The sequence below is a fragment of the Pholcus phalangioides genome, unplaced genomic scaffold (genome assembly GCF_987345545.1).
Source record: "Pholcus phalangioides strain wild (caught in Gottingen) unplaced genomic scaffold, Ppha-v1.0 ptg000022l_1, whole genome shotgun sequence".
Taxonomy (NCBI): domain Eukaryota; kingdom Metazoa; phylum Arthropoda; class Arachnida; order Araneae; family Pholcidae; genus Pholcus; species Pholcus phalangioides.
In genome coordinates, this window is record NW_028301615.1 from 3,624,689 (window position 1) to 3,643,788 (window position 19,100).

At 38.9% G+C, this 19,100-nt stretch overlaps 1 protein-coding gene across 4 annotated transcripts in view; it reads right to left on the reverse strand.

Annotated features, from left to right (window-relative positions):
• Positions 1-819: 819 nt before the first annotated feature.
• The window catches only part of LOC149069360 (prolyl 4-hydroxylase subunit alpha-1-like), a 30,626-nt gene continuing 12,345 nt past the window's right edge, over positions 820-19,100 (reverse strand). For 2 of the 4 annotated variants that reach the window (XM_089249473.1, XM_089249474.1), the window contains exons 6-14: positions 16,839-16,884; positions 12,889-12,992; positions 9,846-10,019; positions 9,033-9,103; positions 7,413-7,566; positions 5,291-5,356; positions 4,160-4,228; positions 2,376-2,472; positions 820-1,264 (exon numbers count right to left, since the gene is read on the reverse strand). In XM_089249473.1, coding sequence (XP_089105599.1) covers positions 1,194-1,264; positions 2,376-2,472; positions 4,160-4,228; positions 5,291-5,356; positions 7,413-7,566; positions 9,033-9,103; positions 9,846-10,019; positions 12,889-12,992; positions 16,839-16,884 — 852 coding nt within the window. In that variant the 3' untranslated portion in view covers positions 820-1,193. The remainder of the gene's footprint in view (positions 1,265-2,375; positions 2,473-4,159; positions 4,229-5,290; positions 5,357-7,412; positions 7,567-9,032; positions 9,104-9,845; positions 10,020-12,888; positions 12,993-16,838; positions 16,885-19,100) is intronic. The other 2 variants (XM_089249472.1, XM_089249475.1) reach the window with 1 other exon arrangement.

A 19,100-nucleotide genomic window follows, 5' to 3' on the forward strand; every position in this document is an offset into this window, starting at 1 on the left:
AGGAAGTGGGATGCAAACAACACACACTCAATGCTGGTTACTAGGGCTAAGATTTTATGCTCCAAAAACTTCTAAAAAATGCTCTATACAAAATGCATTTACGCTCTTAAAAAACTAAATATGTCCTATAAAAAGGGAAAATACATCCTAAAAATGTTTTCATTCCTTTCTCAAATAACATTAGTTTTAGCAAAATAATATGATAATGAGAAGTGTTGATGCTGTCTAAACTATTTTGAAGCATTATCAAAAACTTCCCTTTTTTGAGTAAGTTTTTCCCCCACAAATTCAGAATTAATGTGCTGCCGTCTATAGGTCAAAATATCTAGCGGAGTACAGCATTTAGCTTTAGAAAAGCATCGCATAAAATTAAAATAAATTAACAATTCTTTTTATTTGATAAAAATTCTCACAAACGCTACAAAACATTCCCCATTTACTAACTTTTCACCGACAGCGATTCGGATGATTAATCTATTTACAGCCACACGCCAATGTCCTTGAAGGTCTGGTATTTTTAGGCTCCAAAAATCCAATGTCATTGCTGATTGGTTGAAAGACCGCAGGCGTCCTCTTTTCAGTTTTCGAATTTGGTAACCCTCGATACGTGAATCGTAACATAGTCAACAATGGGACGTTTCCATTGTCAAAGTTCTTGTGAAATTTGATCAGCGACGTTCTGGTCTAATTGATCCATTCCTACGATACGAATTTAGTTGAAGAGCAAGAACATGAAAATTTTCTTTTGTGACACCATAATCTGAAGATATAAAAGGGATTTAAAAGGGAAATAAAAACTTTATAGCGGACTTTTTCGCATTGATTTTTCTAGTTTATTTATTCGCGTAAAAACGCGAAAAAGTATACTGTGTCAATTACAGTACTGTGTCCGTCCAGCCTTCCGCAGGCCATATAAATAGACACCAAGGACAAATAGAAATAAACTTTCATTCGTAAAAAAATGCATCCACTGCTTATAAATACAATCAGAATCTTCTTTGATACGTGACGATTGAGTGTCCAGGAAACTTACGATTCAGGTTGATGTGTGATCGGTATTCGATGAATAGTAGTGAGGCATAACAACGTATTTCGAATAAAACTGTGCAATGTACAACAATAAACTCTAAGAGAATGTCTTCGCTGGGTGAGTGACTAACTTCAACAATGGATTTTTCACTGGATGAGACGAATCATTCGGAAGGATTCAAACTGCACGGTCTTCGGAATTCTTGTCCGCTCTCGCAGAGCCATTTGTTAGATGCTGCGGGAAAAAAAACGTAAAAATGGTACGTGACAACAATTTTTGGTGGGTCTGAATACACTTTGTTCTTGGAGGTCATTCAAGTATTACGTCAGCATCGATGGGGGGAAGGGGCTTTCGTATTTGCTAACTTTTGATGAAAAGGGGGTGGCGGGGATGATGCTTACGTCATCAACCCTCCTTTATGAAGATATGAAATATTCTTAATGTCATCCTGAACTTTGGTTTGTGGGCACCTGAACTAACAATCTCCCTATTGATGTCTCCTTAGTGATCTCTAAATGTTTCGTGGATCCTTCAAGTGATCTATAAATGTGTTTGGGCCGCTAAAGTACTCTGGAACTGTGCCACGCATCATTCAAGTGATCCGTAATTATGCCGCGGATCACTTAAGTAATCTGGGAATGTACCTGGGGGTAACTTGAGTGATGTAGAGCCGCACTGGGGGTCGCTTAAGTGCTCTAAAACTGTGCCAACTGTCACTCAAGGGATTTATAAATGTGTCACGAATCGCTTAAGTGTTCTAGAACTGTGTCGCGGGTCACTTCAGTGATCTGTGAATGTGCCACAGGCCTACTTGTGTGACCTGAAAAATGTGCCACGGGATGCCTAAATACTCTGGAATTGTGCCATGGGTCACCTAAGCGATTTGTAAATGTGCCGCTTAATTCATTTTTACAAAATTAAGTATGAGGGAGCAGGCAACATCGGATAACCCCCGGGCCAAGGATATGTCATTATATGGCTTAGAGGGTAGGTCACAATGAATTTCTTAAAAGGACATTTTGAGTTCTTAGCCTTCGAATAGCATTGAAGTTAACAGAAATTTATTATAATAACATATAAAGGTACTTTCTTTCAGCAAAAAAATATTTTTTGCATTTAAAAAAATTATTTTTTGATCGTTTGGGGTCCTATATCACCTATGTCCCCCTCCCCATGTAGTCTTTGATCCCACCAATATGTGATAGGAGATAGGGGGTGGGGGGAGGAATGACTAAAAAATTGCTGACGTAATACTTGAACGGCCCCTTGAAGAAAGACAGAGAGATTCGAAAAATATAATAAACATTTGAGTATATCAAATGAGAAAGCCTCAGATTTCGCTCACCCCACTTGGAGCCAGCCAGAACAGGACAAGCGGCGTGCAAAGTTGCAGTATCTCCTCTGCCACTCTTCCTCAGATTGTACCAGAACAGAGCAGACCCCTTGTGGCGATCAAAAATACATGGCAATGTGAATGTAAAGCTCTCACTGCATGCATACAAAGTACAAAAATGTAAACGTGATTGTAGAAAGCGGTAATTGGACATCTATGGTAAATGTAAATGACAGCTATCGCAATTCATTGTCGATGGTGCACACAAAAGCACCTTTTGGTGACTCTCGTGGTCAACACAAATTCATTGGTGCGTAAATATATAATAGGCCACGAGAGAGCCGAAACAAGTCACGCATCTGACAAGAAATGCTTGTTTTTGGTATGTTTCGTCACCCCAGAATTACTCATGAAACCATTACCATTAAACATGAATGAATTAACTTTTCATTCCGACCCCGTGGGCTAAAACTTCCAATTAGTGAAATGTAGAACCAGCGCTAAAAAAGACATCTGCAAAAAATTTCATATTTTCAAATGCAATATTTATCGAGATATTAAATATATGAAATCATTATGTTTTGGCAGCTTATCACTGTTTACATTGGCTAAAAAGTTGCCATTTAAGGGACTGTACACAAATACAGTGAAATTACATTTTTTTTTTGTAATTGAAAGTATGTTTCGTAAATCAACAGTTGCAGAGATGTCCGCCGTGAAAATAATTTGGGACATCCTGTATACTTTCAAATTAATATTCTTTAAACACACAGTCGAATCACATTAACGTGACCACCATCATTATATCCAGAAAAATGGTTTTAGGCAGTCCGGGCAGCAAGATCATCTGGAAATGACACATGGGAGTCACGGAGAGTTGGCAACATTACGCGTGCCTGTTAGGTACTTTGGAGCGGTTTTTTGTTATTCTGGGAAGCAGCGGACAAACGCGGTTATTATAAAATGGTATTTGGCAAATTTTAAAATGTTTTGATGTGCCGTCTTACCCTGGGCTCACAAAATCTGCCCGGATATCCCCAGGATAGTTTAGAAAATTTCGTGAGACTCCCTCAAGAAACTTGAGTGCCTTCCCAAGCAGAGGCGTATTTATGGTTTTACCGCCCTTTTTTTCTCCTATTCTAATATTTTTTACCTCTCATTCTTCAAATTTGCCGCGCTAGGCCCATTTAGCCCCATCCCTTGTGAATACGCCTCTGTCTTTAAGTCTCACTCTTTTGGTCACACTCATGCTTGAACATTTTCTTAGTGCCATTTTTTTTTATCGCTCTTCGGTCACTCACTGACCTCTTTATTCACTCCCCTAGGTCATTCCCACTTCCCCACTCTCTAGGTTACTCTTTTAGTCTTTCTCATACTATCTAGGTCACTCATAGATCTGATCGTACTCCCCTCTTTTGATTATTCACATGCTTGAACACTGTTTTTGTTGCTCCCATGATTGCACGTGTTTTTGGTTGCTCAGATGCTTGCACACTTTAGCGGTCCTTCATTAACTTCGCTCTCTAGGGCATTATTTTCACGAGAATAATGAGTTAGTTGCATATTCAGAAGTGGTCACCCCATTTCAAAAGTAACGACGCTCCTGTAAGACGAACTTACTTTCTGAAGGAATTCGGTAATAAACGGTTTCGGTACTCGTCATTGGGTTCCAGAACAAAATACAGACGAGTACAGAAGTACCACCGTAAGAGAATAAAATGTAAACTGAGTGAATGGTCATTTTTGCTATCGGTTGGTTTCTTAAGTAGTCATAACATTTATTTGATGGTACTTACTTTTTCGGGTTGAACCCTTATACCAAGCCGGGGAAAAACAGTTGCACCTCCTTCTTCGACCTCGCTCATCTGGTAGGGGGGAATAACATCGAAAATTAAGTGTTGATCAAACGTGTTATTTAACTAACTAATAATTTAACTAATTATTAACTAATATAACACTTTAATAACTAATAGGCTGCCGACCTAAAGCGATAAACAAGTCGCGCGCAGTTGTCTGTATTCGCACGACTGATCCAGTTGCGCAGGAAGTGAGAGAACGTCGTCTGCTAGTAACGATCAGAGCGAGTCACTGTTCTAGTGACAAGCAGCAGACGAGCGACAATTCGGCCGAATTGGGATTTTACGCGTCTTGCCGTTTCTGCGCAGCTGCAGTGTGGTTGTTTACGTTTCCACCCCCCCCTCACCCCCCCCCCCCCTGCACTGTTTTTTCCCTCCTTTGGTGTCTCTCTCCATCACTCATATTTCCTCCCGCGTGAACATGGAAGCTGAAATTTTAAAATTGCCATTCATAGGTTGTGTGATGGTAAGAGAGTGGTCATCGATTAAATATTATAATTTATTCATTCACAACACGAACGCCTTCCCCGAGTTTGTATCGGATGTCTCATTAAATATGGACTTGATAAATACAGGTACACTGGATCCATATATTTCTCAAAAATTTCAGTTTTCTCATTGTTTCCTCATAGTTATTAACGAACGCACTCGTCTGCGCGTAGTGCAGTCGCAAACTAAGTAGCGCGCAAGAGTCGCTTTCGGTGGACGGCATCAGACGACGACCTAGTCATTTTACTCAATGTCGGCTGTCGTTGCCGCTGGCGTTGCTTGCAGCGTGTTGTCGCTTGCAGTACACGATGAGCCTTATGTAACATGCGTCGACTGATGTCGCAGCCCAGAGCCAACTAGAAGTCGGGGACATTTTTGCCAGTAGTGGGGGGTGAACGAAATTTCATAATAATATTAACAATAAATCCACAATAAATGTCGATGATTTTTATAACGGTTTTTTTGTTGTTGAAGTAGAGAATAAATCGTCGCTATAATAATTCACAAGAAGAGCTTTCAGATCTCACCGAACCTGCATAAATCTATTCTAGAGTGAAACAATAGCTCAGAGAAAGCACTTACATAGATGAGCCAAGTGGCGATTCTTTCGTCGCTTTTCCTAATTCTGTTGTCGGGTTCACTTCTGTTCTGTAAATACGAGAAATGGAAAAGAAAGTCGATTAACATGCGTTGAAAGTTACCTTTTAAATATTGATATAAAGCCAACTAATGAGTCCAGACACGCATCGCAATGTGGCTGCGTGTGCGTGTGTGTAGCCAGAAAACAAATCCCAACTCTATAGCGCGTGTGCAAGCATTTGAATGAGTAAAAGAGAGGGACTTAGAGAGTGTGTGTGTGAACATGGGAGAGACCAAAAGAGTGACTTAGATCATTTTTGTCGCACGCGGTCATTTTCTGCACGCGAGGGTTAATTACACCGGGACCTACACTTTATTGCCGATTCCGAACGACAGGCTTGTTTTTTATACTCATCGAGAGGTTGGTGCGCTAACCCCTCGATGGGGGACTCCCTGCGGTAGCAATTTTTTGCTGCTGTCAAGTCACCGTTTTTTGTTGTACCCCTGTGTCAGGAAAGTTTTCTGACAAGAACGAACCGGCCGGAACTCGCGACATCTCTGCACATCCTTTGGTACTTTAGGCGAGTACCTTATCGACCGGGCTACCGCACCCCAAGAGTGACTTAGAGTGACTGGCTTCATCATGGGTCTAAATGGGCCATTCTCTGGGCCCAACAATGGGCCGGAAGGGGGCCGAAATGCAAATTCTTGCACAGGACACAGGAATGGCTAGTTACGGCACTGCGTCTCTCTTCCTTATGCGGTTCCGCCCGGTTCCCTTGCACCGATGCATGATTCGCTGTATATCGATGCACAAAAAAGCGCCGTGAAATTTTGTCTCGATGAAAAGATGCCTCAAATGGATGACGAAACTCATTTCCCATTGAGGAGGACTCATTTTCCTCTAAGCTTCTTTCACGTAAAAGCGCCGAATTTTCCCAAGCTGAGTCGTTTCCATAGTGGTAGCTCGTTCATTTCCGACGGCATCTCAGATTTGAGTAGACGCGGCGAGAGTGACAAACAGACGAACCAGCGCGTATGCAAATGAATTCACGTGAGTGTTAGTATATTCCCCCATACACCCACAGAGAGAATAATGCATCTCTAAAATTATGTACGATTTTGGTTAGAGTTTTGTTTTTGAACGACAGATGACGCTGTTCTGTCTGCGAAAAACGGAAATATACTGAGAAATTGAAGTTTCTGGATGTTATGCCGAAACTAATATTAGTTAGTAAAAAAAATTCTATGGCGGAGCCCCGTGAGCCCATTTTTTAATTATCCATCAAAGTTACTGATTTATTTTTACTATTTAAAAGTATTTATAATAAATTTTTTTAAAATTTTACTGTTTTTTTTTTATTTCCCTCGACGAGCCTCGGAGCCACTGGAGAGTCCACAAGGAGCCCCAAGGGCTCCGCGGAGCACCGGTTGAGAGCTGATGCATTGAGTATATGTTCTTTGCCGCAGCCCCCTCTTCCCCCGGAAAAAATTGAAGTGACGGTCCTGTTGTGCGTGAAACGAACGAATAGAAAAACTATTTCGTTTCTTTTCTTTGGAGGTTCATTCAACGCCCGGAGAATATCCCATATTAATGCAGAGAGCGTCATCAACTGCCGGGACAAGCACGCATTTTGGCGCTCCTTTGTGATGTTGAAGGAGAGGTAAAGGGTCAATTTCCGTCCCCTTTGGTCAGGCAACCAGGCACTAGACCCCCCCCCCCACAAGTTGCGTCTCTGCTCTCTGCAATGATACGTGATTCTCGTGTCCGAAATTTACCACGCGGAAGTATACTTCTCCAGCCAGATCATGAGCATGAGCCCGCCGTTCAGTGTCGATGAAAAGATATGAGCAGGTGGTCAAAGATGACCTGGGCCCATGACAGGAGATGCGCGTGTATGTGTCGTGAACCTAACGTGAAGTTTGTTTCTGTGTAATGCTTGTCATTAAGCGTCTCATTTTCCTAATTAGGAGTTAAGTGTAATGATTAAATATATTGTACCACTGTAGGCCTGTTGCTCTCTGTGGGCGACACTTTTCAACGGGCGAATCAACTTTTCAACAATGCGAACGGCTCGCATTCGCGCCTCGAAGTATGTACGTGATAACACACAACCACACTTACGTGAAAATAATCATAATGGGCCTCGAAATGACCACCGGTACCGTAATTGGCAACTTGCAATGCCTCCGCGGTATCTGTCATTAATCCAGTGATGTCCGATATACGCCGGTTCAATCGAGGCAAGACTTCGTGAACTTGGTCCTCCAGCCAAGCCCTAGGGAAAAAAAATGGCAAGAAACAAGATCGTTTTTCATCACTTCGACGGCACGCGGTTCAAATATAATAAAACCCCTCCCGAGGCAAAAAAAAATTTCGTCCGTAAAAGAGGGCGACCGTTAATCCGGGTTTCAAAATGCATTCTTTTACTGTATAAGGGGAATTATTGTTTGGCAATAAAAGACAGGTGACCGCATCTGAAGGGTGACCGTTAAGATGGGTTTTACTGTACGATATTGCCATCATTACTCCAAAACTTTACCCACAGATGGCAATGTATCCTGATAAACTCGACACAACACGTAGAGTGCATATATGACCATAATCAATGTTTATGATAATTTGCGTTTCATAAAACTATCATATTTCAATACGAGCAACCTTTTTAGCTCATGCTACGTCTAAATGGGTGAAAAGGTGCTCATGTTGAAACATGGTAATTTATGGCGCAAATTGTCATAAAAAGTAATTATGCTCTGTTTCTGTCGCATTTTATGTGTTACGTCGAGTTTATCGTGGTACAGTGCCATCTGTGAATGACATTTTCAATCTTTGTCAAGCTTATAAAAAAAAACAACTCTAGGCTATAATACAGGGCGATTATAAAAAAACTATCCCGACATATGGGCCCCTAACTATCATACCATTCACAGAAACTGAATGAAATTTTGGCATAAGGTATTTTGATGTATGCGCTCAAGAATGATGTGGAAAACAACAGTGTCACTCTAACAGTTACGGTTACAGTGAGAAAATTTCGAAAATATCAAATGGCAACACCAAGTTTTTTGTATTGGAATGTGATCACCATTGTGAAAAACCCTAAATAGCGTTCGAACGGCAACTGCGGCATGAAAATCACCGGCGGTAGATACGCTAAAAGTGAGGACAACCAATAAGGACAGAGAAGCAGCATAAAATAAAGCATTTTATTGTGTTTCACAAATTTTCCACATGACCTTGTGGAGGACTAATCAGGCTGGGATCTCAGCCGAACAAACGGTGTGACGAATGAAACGAACATTAATGCTCTGGTGCACGGCAAAGTCCTTTTTCCTTGCCTAGCTCCGGGGATTTTCGTGCTACAGGTGCCATTCCAACGCTATTTAGTGTTTTTCAGTATGGAGATCGCATTCCAATACAAAAAACTTGGTGTTGCCATTTGATATTTTCGAAATTTTCTCACTGTAACCGTAACTGTTAGAGTGACACTGTTGTTTTCCATATCATTCTTGAGCGCATACCTCAAAATACCTTATGCCAAAATTTCATTCAGTTTCTGTGAATGGTATGATAGTTAGGGGCCCATATGTCGGGATAGTTTTTTTCATAATCACCCAGTAAGTATTTTAGTGTAAACTGTGTGCACCTTTTTATGTAAATTGTTTCTTTTTTTAATTTTTGGGATATGTCCGGGTCTTTTCGCCCACCCTCAATATAGAGCAAATGAACAATAATACTTACGTTTTACTCACCCTCACTGAGCCGATATCTTCTCTGCGATGGCCACCGTATCCAATACCAGCCACTCGGAGCTGATGAAGGAAAAACAGAGAATTAATGTATGGTAAATAAACAGACATGTCCATTCACTTCGTTACAGACAGACGTATTCATCGCATTCAGCAAAAAGATACTCAATTTTGGGAGCAGAAGGAGGTGTTTTGGCCTCAGGGTTATATAACAAGGGCTGTTTCATGACGCACGGAATCATGGGGGGGGGGGGAACCTTCAGGGTCGACGAAGGAGCCGACTGATCTAATGTATATGCATATACAGGGTGGGTAAAACGGTTTTTCCGCATTTAACGCTGTTCTTTCCCAGATTTTCACCGTTTTTCGAATTCGAATATCGCAATGAATATCGCATTTCAAAATATGGAATTTTTTTTTCTTGGTCATCAAGAGTGACAGGGTAACAACTTTCTCCTTGGGTTGTAGGGCACACAGGGATTAGATAAAAAGTTAACTTTTTTATTTCAATAACTATGCAACCCCTTGAAATATGAATGACTTATCTCAGCTCTACACGTTATTTGGAAACTTTTTCCAACTGGAAGTATACCTCTAGGATCAACGGTTCGCCAGTAAAATGCCATACCCCCCCCCCCCGTTTGCTAGGCACCCTGCATATACTGTATATGAATTTTCATAATCATCATCATCATCCCCCCCCCCCCCCAGCATCTCCATGCGAGCCGATCTCCCCGTTAAAAAGTCGGTGTGGACGGTGTCACGAGACAGCCCTTATGATATATATAGCCCTGGGTTGGCTTGCCTCGACTTTGGCGAGTTCCTTGATGATTTCCATTTCTTTCTCCGATATGATATCGTGATAGATGACGACCCTGGGATCCAGGTTGAGTTCTTCTTCTTTGATGTGCTGCAGCAGCAGATACGGGTGGCCGGACACCTGCTGACGGCAATGCAGATTCTTTTCTTTCGAAGGATCCTGTGTGTGCGAGTATAAGAATGTGACTATAAAATGATTCGCTTGGAAAAGACAATGAGCCATTTTGAAACTGAAATTAAATAAACTTAAACTTGAAAAAATTGAACCCCCGAGCATTACAATATCCTTTAACATAAAATCCCGATGAGATTATTGTTATTAATTATCGTTATCGGGGTGACCTGAAAAGTTAGAACAATAACTCACACGAATATTCAAAATAAATGACACCAAAACCAAAAAAAAAAGAACAATCTCGCTAGTATTGGTACTACACTGCTTGGCCTAAAAAAAAGGAGCGCATTTTTTGTTGGATCGCCTTAAACAACAATTAAACGCGCATTCGTCGTGGCATTAATTTTATGAGGTGATGCGATATTCTTTATTCTCATTTTTAGCAAAATTTACGTCAATGTGGATCGTGTAATAAACACCCTCCTATGATAATTTCCATAGGTTCTCGATTGACTTCAGATGGACACACCTGGCCTGTGCGTGATCTTCCTTTTCAATCATATTCAGCAGGCCGAAAGAAGTCCTTTAAATGCATTTGTTGGAATGAAGAGAACCCTGCGAAGGTTTTTAACAGCTGGCCAATGCGGCGATACATTTAGGAAACAGAGAAAATTTAACTTCCCGTGAGGGGAATCGAACCCCACGTCCTTTGACTTTCTAGGTGAACGCTTTAGACCACTAGACTACAAAGGCAACGAATATCTTAATCTTTCCTTGGAGCTCGTGTGCACTGAATTGGACCGTACATGAACGGTCGGACTATTCAGGCAAAGCTCACAATTGCTGACGATGCCACCAGATGGCGACTTATCCGAGGATGATCTCATTCTCCGTATTCCATACGAAGGTTTTTGACAGGTGCACGCGAGCTCCAAGGAAAGATTGAGATATCCGTTGCCTCTCTACATGCATTCCAATCCCCGTTAGTTTCTTATGGCATCCACAGGAATTTAAAACAATAAATGAAAGAAATTATTTCAGCATCGATGAGATGATTCCAAAATTAATGAAAGAGATAATTCTAGAATTAATGAAAGAAAAATTATAAAATTAATTAGAGATAATTCCAGAATAAAGAAAATTGATAATTCTAAAATTAATGAAAGAGATATTTTCAGCATTAATGAAAGAGATAATAATAAAATTAATGAAAGGTAATTCCAGAATGAAGGAAAGAAAAAATTCTAGAATTAATGAAAGAAATAATTTCAGCATTGATGAAAGTGATAATTCCAAAATTAATGAAAGAGATAATTCCAGAATTAATGAGATATAATTTTAGGATCAATGAAAGAAATAATTCTAGAATTAGTAAAGGAAATAATTTCAGCATTAATGAAAGAAACAATTTCAGCATTAATGAAAGAAACAATTTCAGCATTAATGAAAGAAACAATTTCAGCATTAATGAAAGAAACAAATCCAGAATTGATGAAAGCAATTGCATTACCTCCAGAAGTAATGCAAGAAATAAGAAGTAGGTCACGCAAGGGAAAATAGTTCGCTTGTCCCGTTTTTTCGCCTCTGCCACCCACACATCAGGAGGTGCGCGTAAGGGGGCGAGAGATGACGCCACAAATTAAAAAGGAAGTAATTCCAGAATTAATGAAAGAAAATCCAGATTTAATGAAGGAAAATCCAGATTTAATGAAGGAAAATCCAGATTTAATGAAGGAAAATCCAGATTTAATGAAGGAAAATCCAGATTTAATGAAGGAAAATCCAGATTTAATGACGAAAAATTCAAGAATTGATGAAAGAGAAATGATTCCAGTATAAATGAAATAAATAATTTAATCTTTTTTCATCTTAAGAAATGAGTTCTCTATCCTTTTTTTAATCTTTAAAACCCAATATTTAGAGACCGAACTGCACATTTCTTGGGCAAACGAGCTTTGTTTTCACCGAGTCACGTGATTTCTTTGCGTTAGATGTAGCCGGCATCGCGGTGGCTGGATGCTCCCTCCAGTAATATAAGTTCGATGGATACAACCTCAATATTTTCTCTATAAATTTCTTAGAGTACACCTCCTCAACAAGTAACGAAAATTTTTTTGAAGCTACCAGGGTTCCGAGATTTTTGGGATCCCGTCCCTTTTGATTCCGCGGAACCCCAGAAAAAGGTCTCACGGAATCCCGATTGGAAAACCCTGGGCTTTCCACGCCCACGGGAAACAATGCAAGCCACATGGCACTCTATGTGTGTATGGATATATATATATACACACACACAAGAAAGTTGTTCCTGTCCCACGAGCGCCAGAAATACCGCATATGATATGCGGCACATCTGAAAAGGTTGTGCTCCCCCTGCTCTAGTGATTATTCTTGGAACTGCTTCTTTTCTCCTCCTCCCCCCCCCCCCAATTTTATTTTCCATTCCTTCATTTCAAAGTCGCACAGCTCTTTGATGAGTGGTTAAGGCTAAACACAGTCAGCCCAGAAAACGCTAATATAATCATAGACACCTTGTATCAATTTCGTTCAACACTTAATGCTCAGGAGATGGGAAATTAGCCTCCATTAGCGCAGTGCATGCTCAAGGTCAACACTAGATTTTTATGAATGGGACGTCTATAATTTTTGCTCTTTGAGATCAGAGGCGTCATTGATGTTTCCATTACTTTCAAGCCGAACTTAATAACTGAATTAGAACAGCTTCTACAATCCGAGATCTCATTTTTCAAAACGAATAACATCGCTGAAAAAAATAAGTAATATTTGTACAAAGTAAGTAATAAATAATGTATAATCAACTTTGATAATACTTTACTGACCATCTACAACCTCAGTCTATCACCAAAAACTCAATCATAGCTGTAGAAACATTTAGGGGAAAAAAATGTTGCATTACCATAAAACGATATCCCCGGCAGAGTAGGTAAGTAACTTCCTGAATTTTCTTGTGTTTAATGGTGGCAGCATCGTCTTCTTCTTCTTCTTCGGATCGCTCCAGGTCTTGAATGAAAAGAGTAACAAATCAACGCCTTAGATTAATTTCTGGACAATTTGAATGATTTCCAAAAAGCATCCGATAAGCTTTTTTTTTCACAAGAATAAAGCCACGGAGAGAAAGAATTTCGAACAGCAGTTTTCGGCTCTTTGTTTGATGCAGAACATCGAAGCCATTTAAAGGGGCGTTTTGTCTTTCTTCGTATCAGATATTCTCTTCTATGAAAGAACTGGCTTAAGGTATCCGACTACCTTTCTTAGTACTTTTCAATAAAATAGTACTGGAGTGAACTTTAATAATATTTTTTGATAGAAAGTGTCTCGAAACGCTGAAAACAAAAATAAATTTCGGACAACATACGTTAATTTTCAATGATAAAATCATTTTTATGTCAAATTTTGAGCAAAATTCATGTAATATAACATCCCGTGCAAAAAATTAGACTATAGCGAAAAACGCAAAATTTGATTTCAAATTTGTGTTATATTTTTTTATGAAAACATCATTTTACAAATTTCAAACTAGTGCAACGGATTCAACATTAGTTTGTAGATGAATATATCGCAAAAGAAAAGGGAATGCATTTTCCCAAAAAAATCATAAAATTATAATACTTTTGAACTTAATTCAAAAAATTATAATAAACCAGAAAGAGAAAGAGTTTAAGTGTTTCAAAACGAATAATACAGAAACATTCAATACTTGGTGGCATTCCTCTTTGCCTTAATAACATCTCGTAAACGATTTGGCATATTATTGACTAGTTTTTTATAATCGTTGCTAGAGATATTGACCCACGCGGATTTCAAGGTAGACAAAAATTCATTCTTGTTCTTTGGGGCAAATTGCAGCAGGCGTCTCTTCATAATGGCCCACAGATTTTCTATTGGTTTAAAATTTGGTGAATTTTCAGTCCAGGTAAGAACTTTAATTTTACTTTCTTTAAGCCAATTCTTTGTCATCTTTGAAGTATGACCAGATGCGTAATCTTGTTGGAAAATGAAATCGTCTTCAAATGTCTTCGTAGCAGGGAATCATCTAAGACTCGGTATATACACTGGAATTTACCGTTACATTAAAAATGTGTGTGCAGGTGTCCTGGGCCACCGTGTGCTCATACAACCCCATACTACTGTATAACAGAGGTATTGAATTTCCCTAAGCGTTTCATACATTGTTTAGCCAATGTTTCAGGCATAAAGTAATGATAATACATACATACATACACGCAAAACATTGACTTGTCGCTAAAAAGTACGTTTACCCAGTCTCGCTGACCCCATGGAAGTACATTTTTGCGCCATCGAACTCTGACAGTTGTTTGCTTGGCGGTGAAAAGTGCCATTTTCTTTGGCACAAAACGCGATTGAAATTCAAATTTATGTATTCGTCGGAGTGTGCGGTGGAGGATGATGCAGTCACTCTTACTTCTTTCCCTCTGTGAATAAATTGCAAACTTCTGAAGTGGTTTTTCCGCACGATTTTATTCAAAATTCTATCTTGACGATTTGTAGTTGCTAGCTTGCGACTACTATTATATTCCGAAAACTACTGTTACACAAAATTTTACTTACACATGTTTTTGAGACCATCTTGCTTTACGGGCAATTTCCTGTTAAGTTAAGCTTTCCTCCCGTAGCCTCAATATGAAAAGTCTTTCTTTCTGTCCATTTTCAGCCCCCATATAACTAACTAAAAACTTCCTCGTTGCAAGTATTTATAGTACTAGCACATGCGCAATCCAAAATTTTATGTTAATTTTGCCCTTAGCGACAACAAACAAGAAATATTCACAGATATTCTAAAATATTTTGATTTTTTTTTGCCTCTCCAGAGTATTCTAGTTTTGTAAATGGTTACAACATGTTTTTTAAATATTCCCCATTGATTTTGAGTAAAGGTGTGAATAATATATGATATTTCCAAGTCTTCAGAGTATGGACATTTTTTTCATTGATTTACGGGGTTTATTTTTTAAGATATCATTTATTTTAAAGCATCAAACACATCCACTTTTCAGTATATTCTAATTTTTTGAATGGAAATTGTATTCGAAAAACACGATTGCAAAAAATTCTATAAATGAAATATTTCGTTATTTTCACAGTTGGAACCGATACAAGTAATGATACAAAATTTAAGGGGTTGTATGGCAGGCTCATGTGTTAACATTCAAATCTGTTGATGCACCAATGAGTTCTTTGAGAAATTTCATTTAACATATCGCGTAAAAAAACACTAACACTGTAATTAGACAAATAAAGGTGAGACCTTAGATTTTGATTCATAACCTCAAAAATGAATGGCGCAATATAATTTTTTTTCAAAAAAAATTGCAAACAACAAATTTTTACAATATTTCAAAAAAATTTTGATGTTCTTAAGTCAGCCACCTCGTTGGCCAATTTGCCTGTTGTGGCGTTGTATTTGTATTCATGGTACACCCTGTAAATTAGAGTATTTATTGGGTCTTAACACAAACAGTTGTAATAATATGTAACCGATACATTTTTAGAAATCATATTTCCAACACAAAAGTTAAGGTATCCGACTACCTTTCTTGTCATTTATCTTTAAAATAGTCCTGGAGTGAACTTTGATAACGTTTTTGTGTGTCCCAAAATGATGAAAACAACAGTAAATTTTAGACTAGAAGTCATTTTCTATGAAAAAGTTATTTTCACGGTAAATTTTAAGCAAAATTCATGCGATATTCCAAACACGATTGCAGAAAATTCTACGAATGGAATGTTTTGTTATTTTTACAGTACGTTAACCAGAAATGGTGCAGGTCATGAACTAAAATTTGAAAGATTCTATGATAAGTTACACTCTAATCTGTTGATGTACGTATATGAATTTTTGGATATTTCATTCTATATTTTGTTTATAAAACCCTGTAATTAAACAAATATATTTGATAGACCTTAAATTTTCGTTCTTAATCTTGGCAATACGTAGCAAAATATCATATTAAAATTTCGTAACGATACAGCGAATAGAATTTTAGAAATCGTGTTTCAAACTCAAGTAAAATGTCGAAAATAGCATTCTTCGTTAAACGCGTTTACAGTTATTACTCACGGATTACTTGATGCAAAAAAAAAATGCAACTCTCTAAAGTGTGCGTAACTTTAGTTCCAAGCGTCACATACGGCCGTATTCACCGACAAACTTTAACTGCAATCGTAGGTTAAAGGATTAGAGATCGAAACGGATTGGTTAAATTCGAGATTTTAACCAATGCGTGACTCGTTCTGTAATCCTTTAACATGTGATTGCGGATACACTCAGTCGGTGAATACGGCCGATAGAAACAAAACGAGGCCTGTTTTTATAATCACGAAAAATGGGGCTTTCGTTAATAATGAAAATTAATCGATATTTTTTTCTTAAATGGCGTTTTAAACAAAGTCGTACGCCTTAAAAAAGAAAATATAATGACCATATCCTTCCCTGATAACCAGATCGGCAAATGGGGACGGGTCTGATGCCGGGGCGCCGGAGCACGAGAGCGTCAAATTCGCCATTTTTCATTCTTTCAACTACTCATTTACATTGAATGGGAGGGGGTAGTGCCTGAAAGCGTGTTTACCCTTGGTGATCAAACGTGTTCACGCTAATCTCGACTGCCACCAGTTCAAATAATGTCAACTGGTGTGTGAGGTGGACTTCTTGAACATATCAACAATATTGCAAAGAAAACCGATTTCAGGCATTTTCTTTTCGTTTTTTTATTTTTTTTTAATTTTTCCCTCGATTAAGTGTGTTTATTAATATTTCCTTGTATTTTGCGCATATCGTGAATTATAAAATATTTCAAAAAACGTTAAGGGAATGATAAACGTTACCTGCGACTTCCGCAGCCATCAATAGGGATTCCGTTCGGTTTTCGCTCTGAAATCAAAGAGCAAAAAAAGAAGTTCCAGTTTTTCACCAATCAAATTAAGACTTCAATCTGTAGCGAATTTCACGCAAAATTAAATCTATATAAAAACTGAATCCAGGGATCGTCCGAGAAATTTTTCAACGATAATGAATTCGATAATTTGCTTCATGTTTAGATACACATTTTTTTTCAGTTTTAAAACAATCTCATATATATACACAGGGTAAGTCCTCATCGACCGGTCGTCGTGTTCAGAAATCACCCTTTTGAGAGTGTAAATGCAGTGCATCGCAAAGTAAACAAAATTTAAATTTTTATACGGTCCCCCGTTCTCCAACTTCCAATTAGAAAGTTGTTGCTCTGTCTCTCCTAAAGCTAACCCAAAAAAATCAATGTTTCTATGCGCAATATTTGCTAAGATATTTGAATTCAAAAATTGGAGAAAAGTTGGGAAACAACAGCATGAAAATGAGGGAAAGAAGCGTCTGTTAGTTTATGCTGTTCTTTCTCAAATTTTTGAATTCGAATATCGCGGTAAATGTTGCGCACTGATTTTTTTCGTTGGCCTTAGGAAAGACAGGACCGTAATTCAAATTTTTGCCACCCGGGGCAAACATTATTTTTCCGCCCCCACAACTTCAAAATTCGATAGTTCTATAACACGGTGCTCTTTGTTCCCACCTAAAACTGCCGCCCCCCCTCAATTTTTCCACCTGGGACAGTTCCTCCCCCTGCCCCCCCCCTCTAGTTCCTGCCCTGGACAGGGCAACAGCTTTTTATTTGAAAATTAGAGGACGGCGGGGGGGGGGGAGAAACGTATAAAAATTAAGATTTTTGTATTTTATGTCACACTGTATTTCACTCTCAAAACTGGTAGACAGTGATTTTTGAACACATTTTGAGCAGTTTTAAATTAGAACCATACCTCTACGACGAACGGTTGACGAGATAAAGGCCGAGTTAGGAGTTACGGGATACCCTGTATTCGCAGAGTTTATGCTGTCGAAATAAAATAGCCATCTCCGGAAGCGACAGCCCAGCTCAATACATGGGGCTCTCGCAGCACCTCATAGAGATAGAAGGCCTCTGCACTGTCATTCAGACTACCTAGCAAGTTTGCCACATTTTGAAACACAGCATCTTATTTCGTTTCTTCTTATTTTGGCGGAGAACCTTACTGATTGGCTCACAAATACCGCATAGTCATTGGATGTGGGGCATAGAAATCGCCAATTCTGAGCCCGATCATTTCTTTTCCTCACAACGATGATACTGGCACGAGCAGGGAATTTTTTTCCCTGAATATGCCGAGGGAAAATGGACTACTTACTGATGTCACAAGCAGACTGCGGAGGCCTATCTCTAGGAGGTGCTGGCTCTCGTCACCCAATTTCTTCTATATGGAAGACTTTCGAAGCCAAGGTGTGTGTACACAACACCCGTTGCCTCTGAAATGAATCGATCACGTGGAAAGAATCACCATCGCTAATACCTGGAAAACTCAGTATTTTCTTCTCCTCAAGAAATTTCTTCCACAGAAATCGTGAGTTAACATCTTTCAAAAAGCATTCAAATGAACAGAAATCGATTGAAGTTGTATTTAGAAAGCATTTTGTTAACGAAAATATTTAAAAACATTGAATTATTGGTGGTTGGCTTTTGGAGGGTGGGCCCGAGCCCCCCTTCCCCCCCCCGGGTATGCCTCTACACCTGTGTGAAGCCGATGCGTTCGACATTTGGTAGTCCTAGACCATACGCATGCACCTTATGAACATTTCTCTGAGAAATCTCGAATGAATTGGTGCATGCCGGAAAGTGTTGTATGCAATTTCTACCTAACGTACAGTCGATTGTTTTGGGAGTGCGTGCAAAGCAAAGGCGCTCAACCTTTAGGAGATTTCGGGCCACTTCTTCGGCTTGAAAAAGCGTCACGGGGTACTTAATTAAGTGATCTGTAAATGTTCCGCTGTTCACTTGAGTAACCTGGAACTGAGCCGCTGGTGACTTAGATGATCTGTATAACGTAATGTGCCGTTAACGTGACGCAATGGCCCGTAGATGTGCCGCGGGTCACTTAAGTTTGTGAAAATTAAGGCCAATTTATCAAAGCCCTGAATAATCCAGTTGCGTGTGAATGAGGTTTTATTTATTTTTTTATTATTACTATTTTTCTGCATTTGTTGTTTTTTCACTATAATTTTTAATTAATTTTAAAATAATTTTT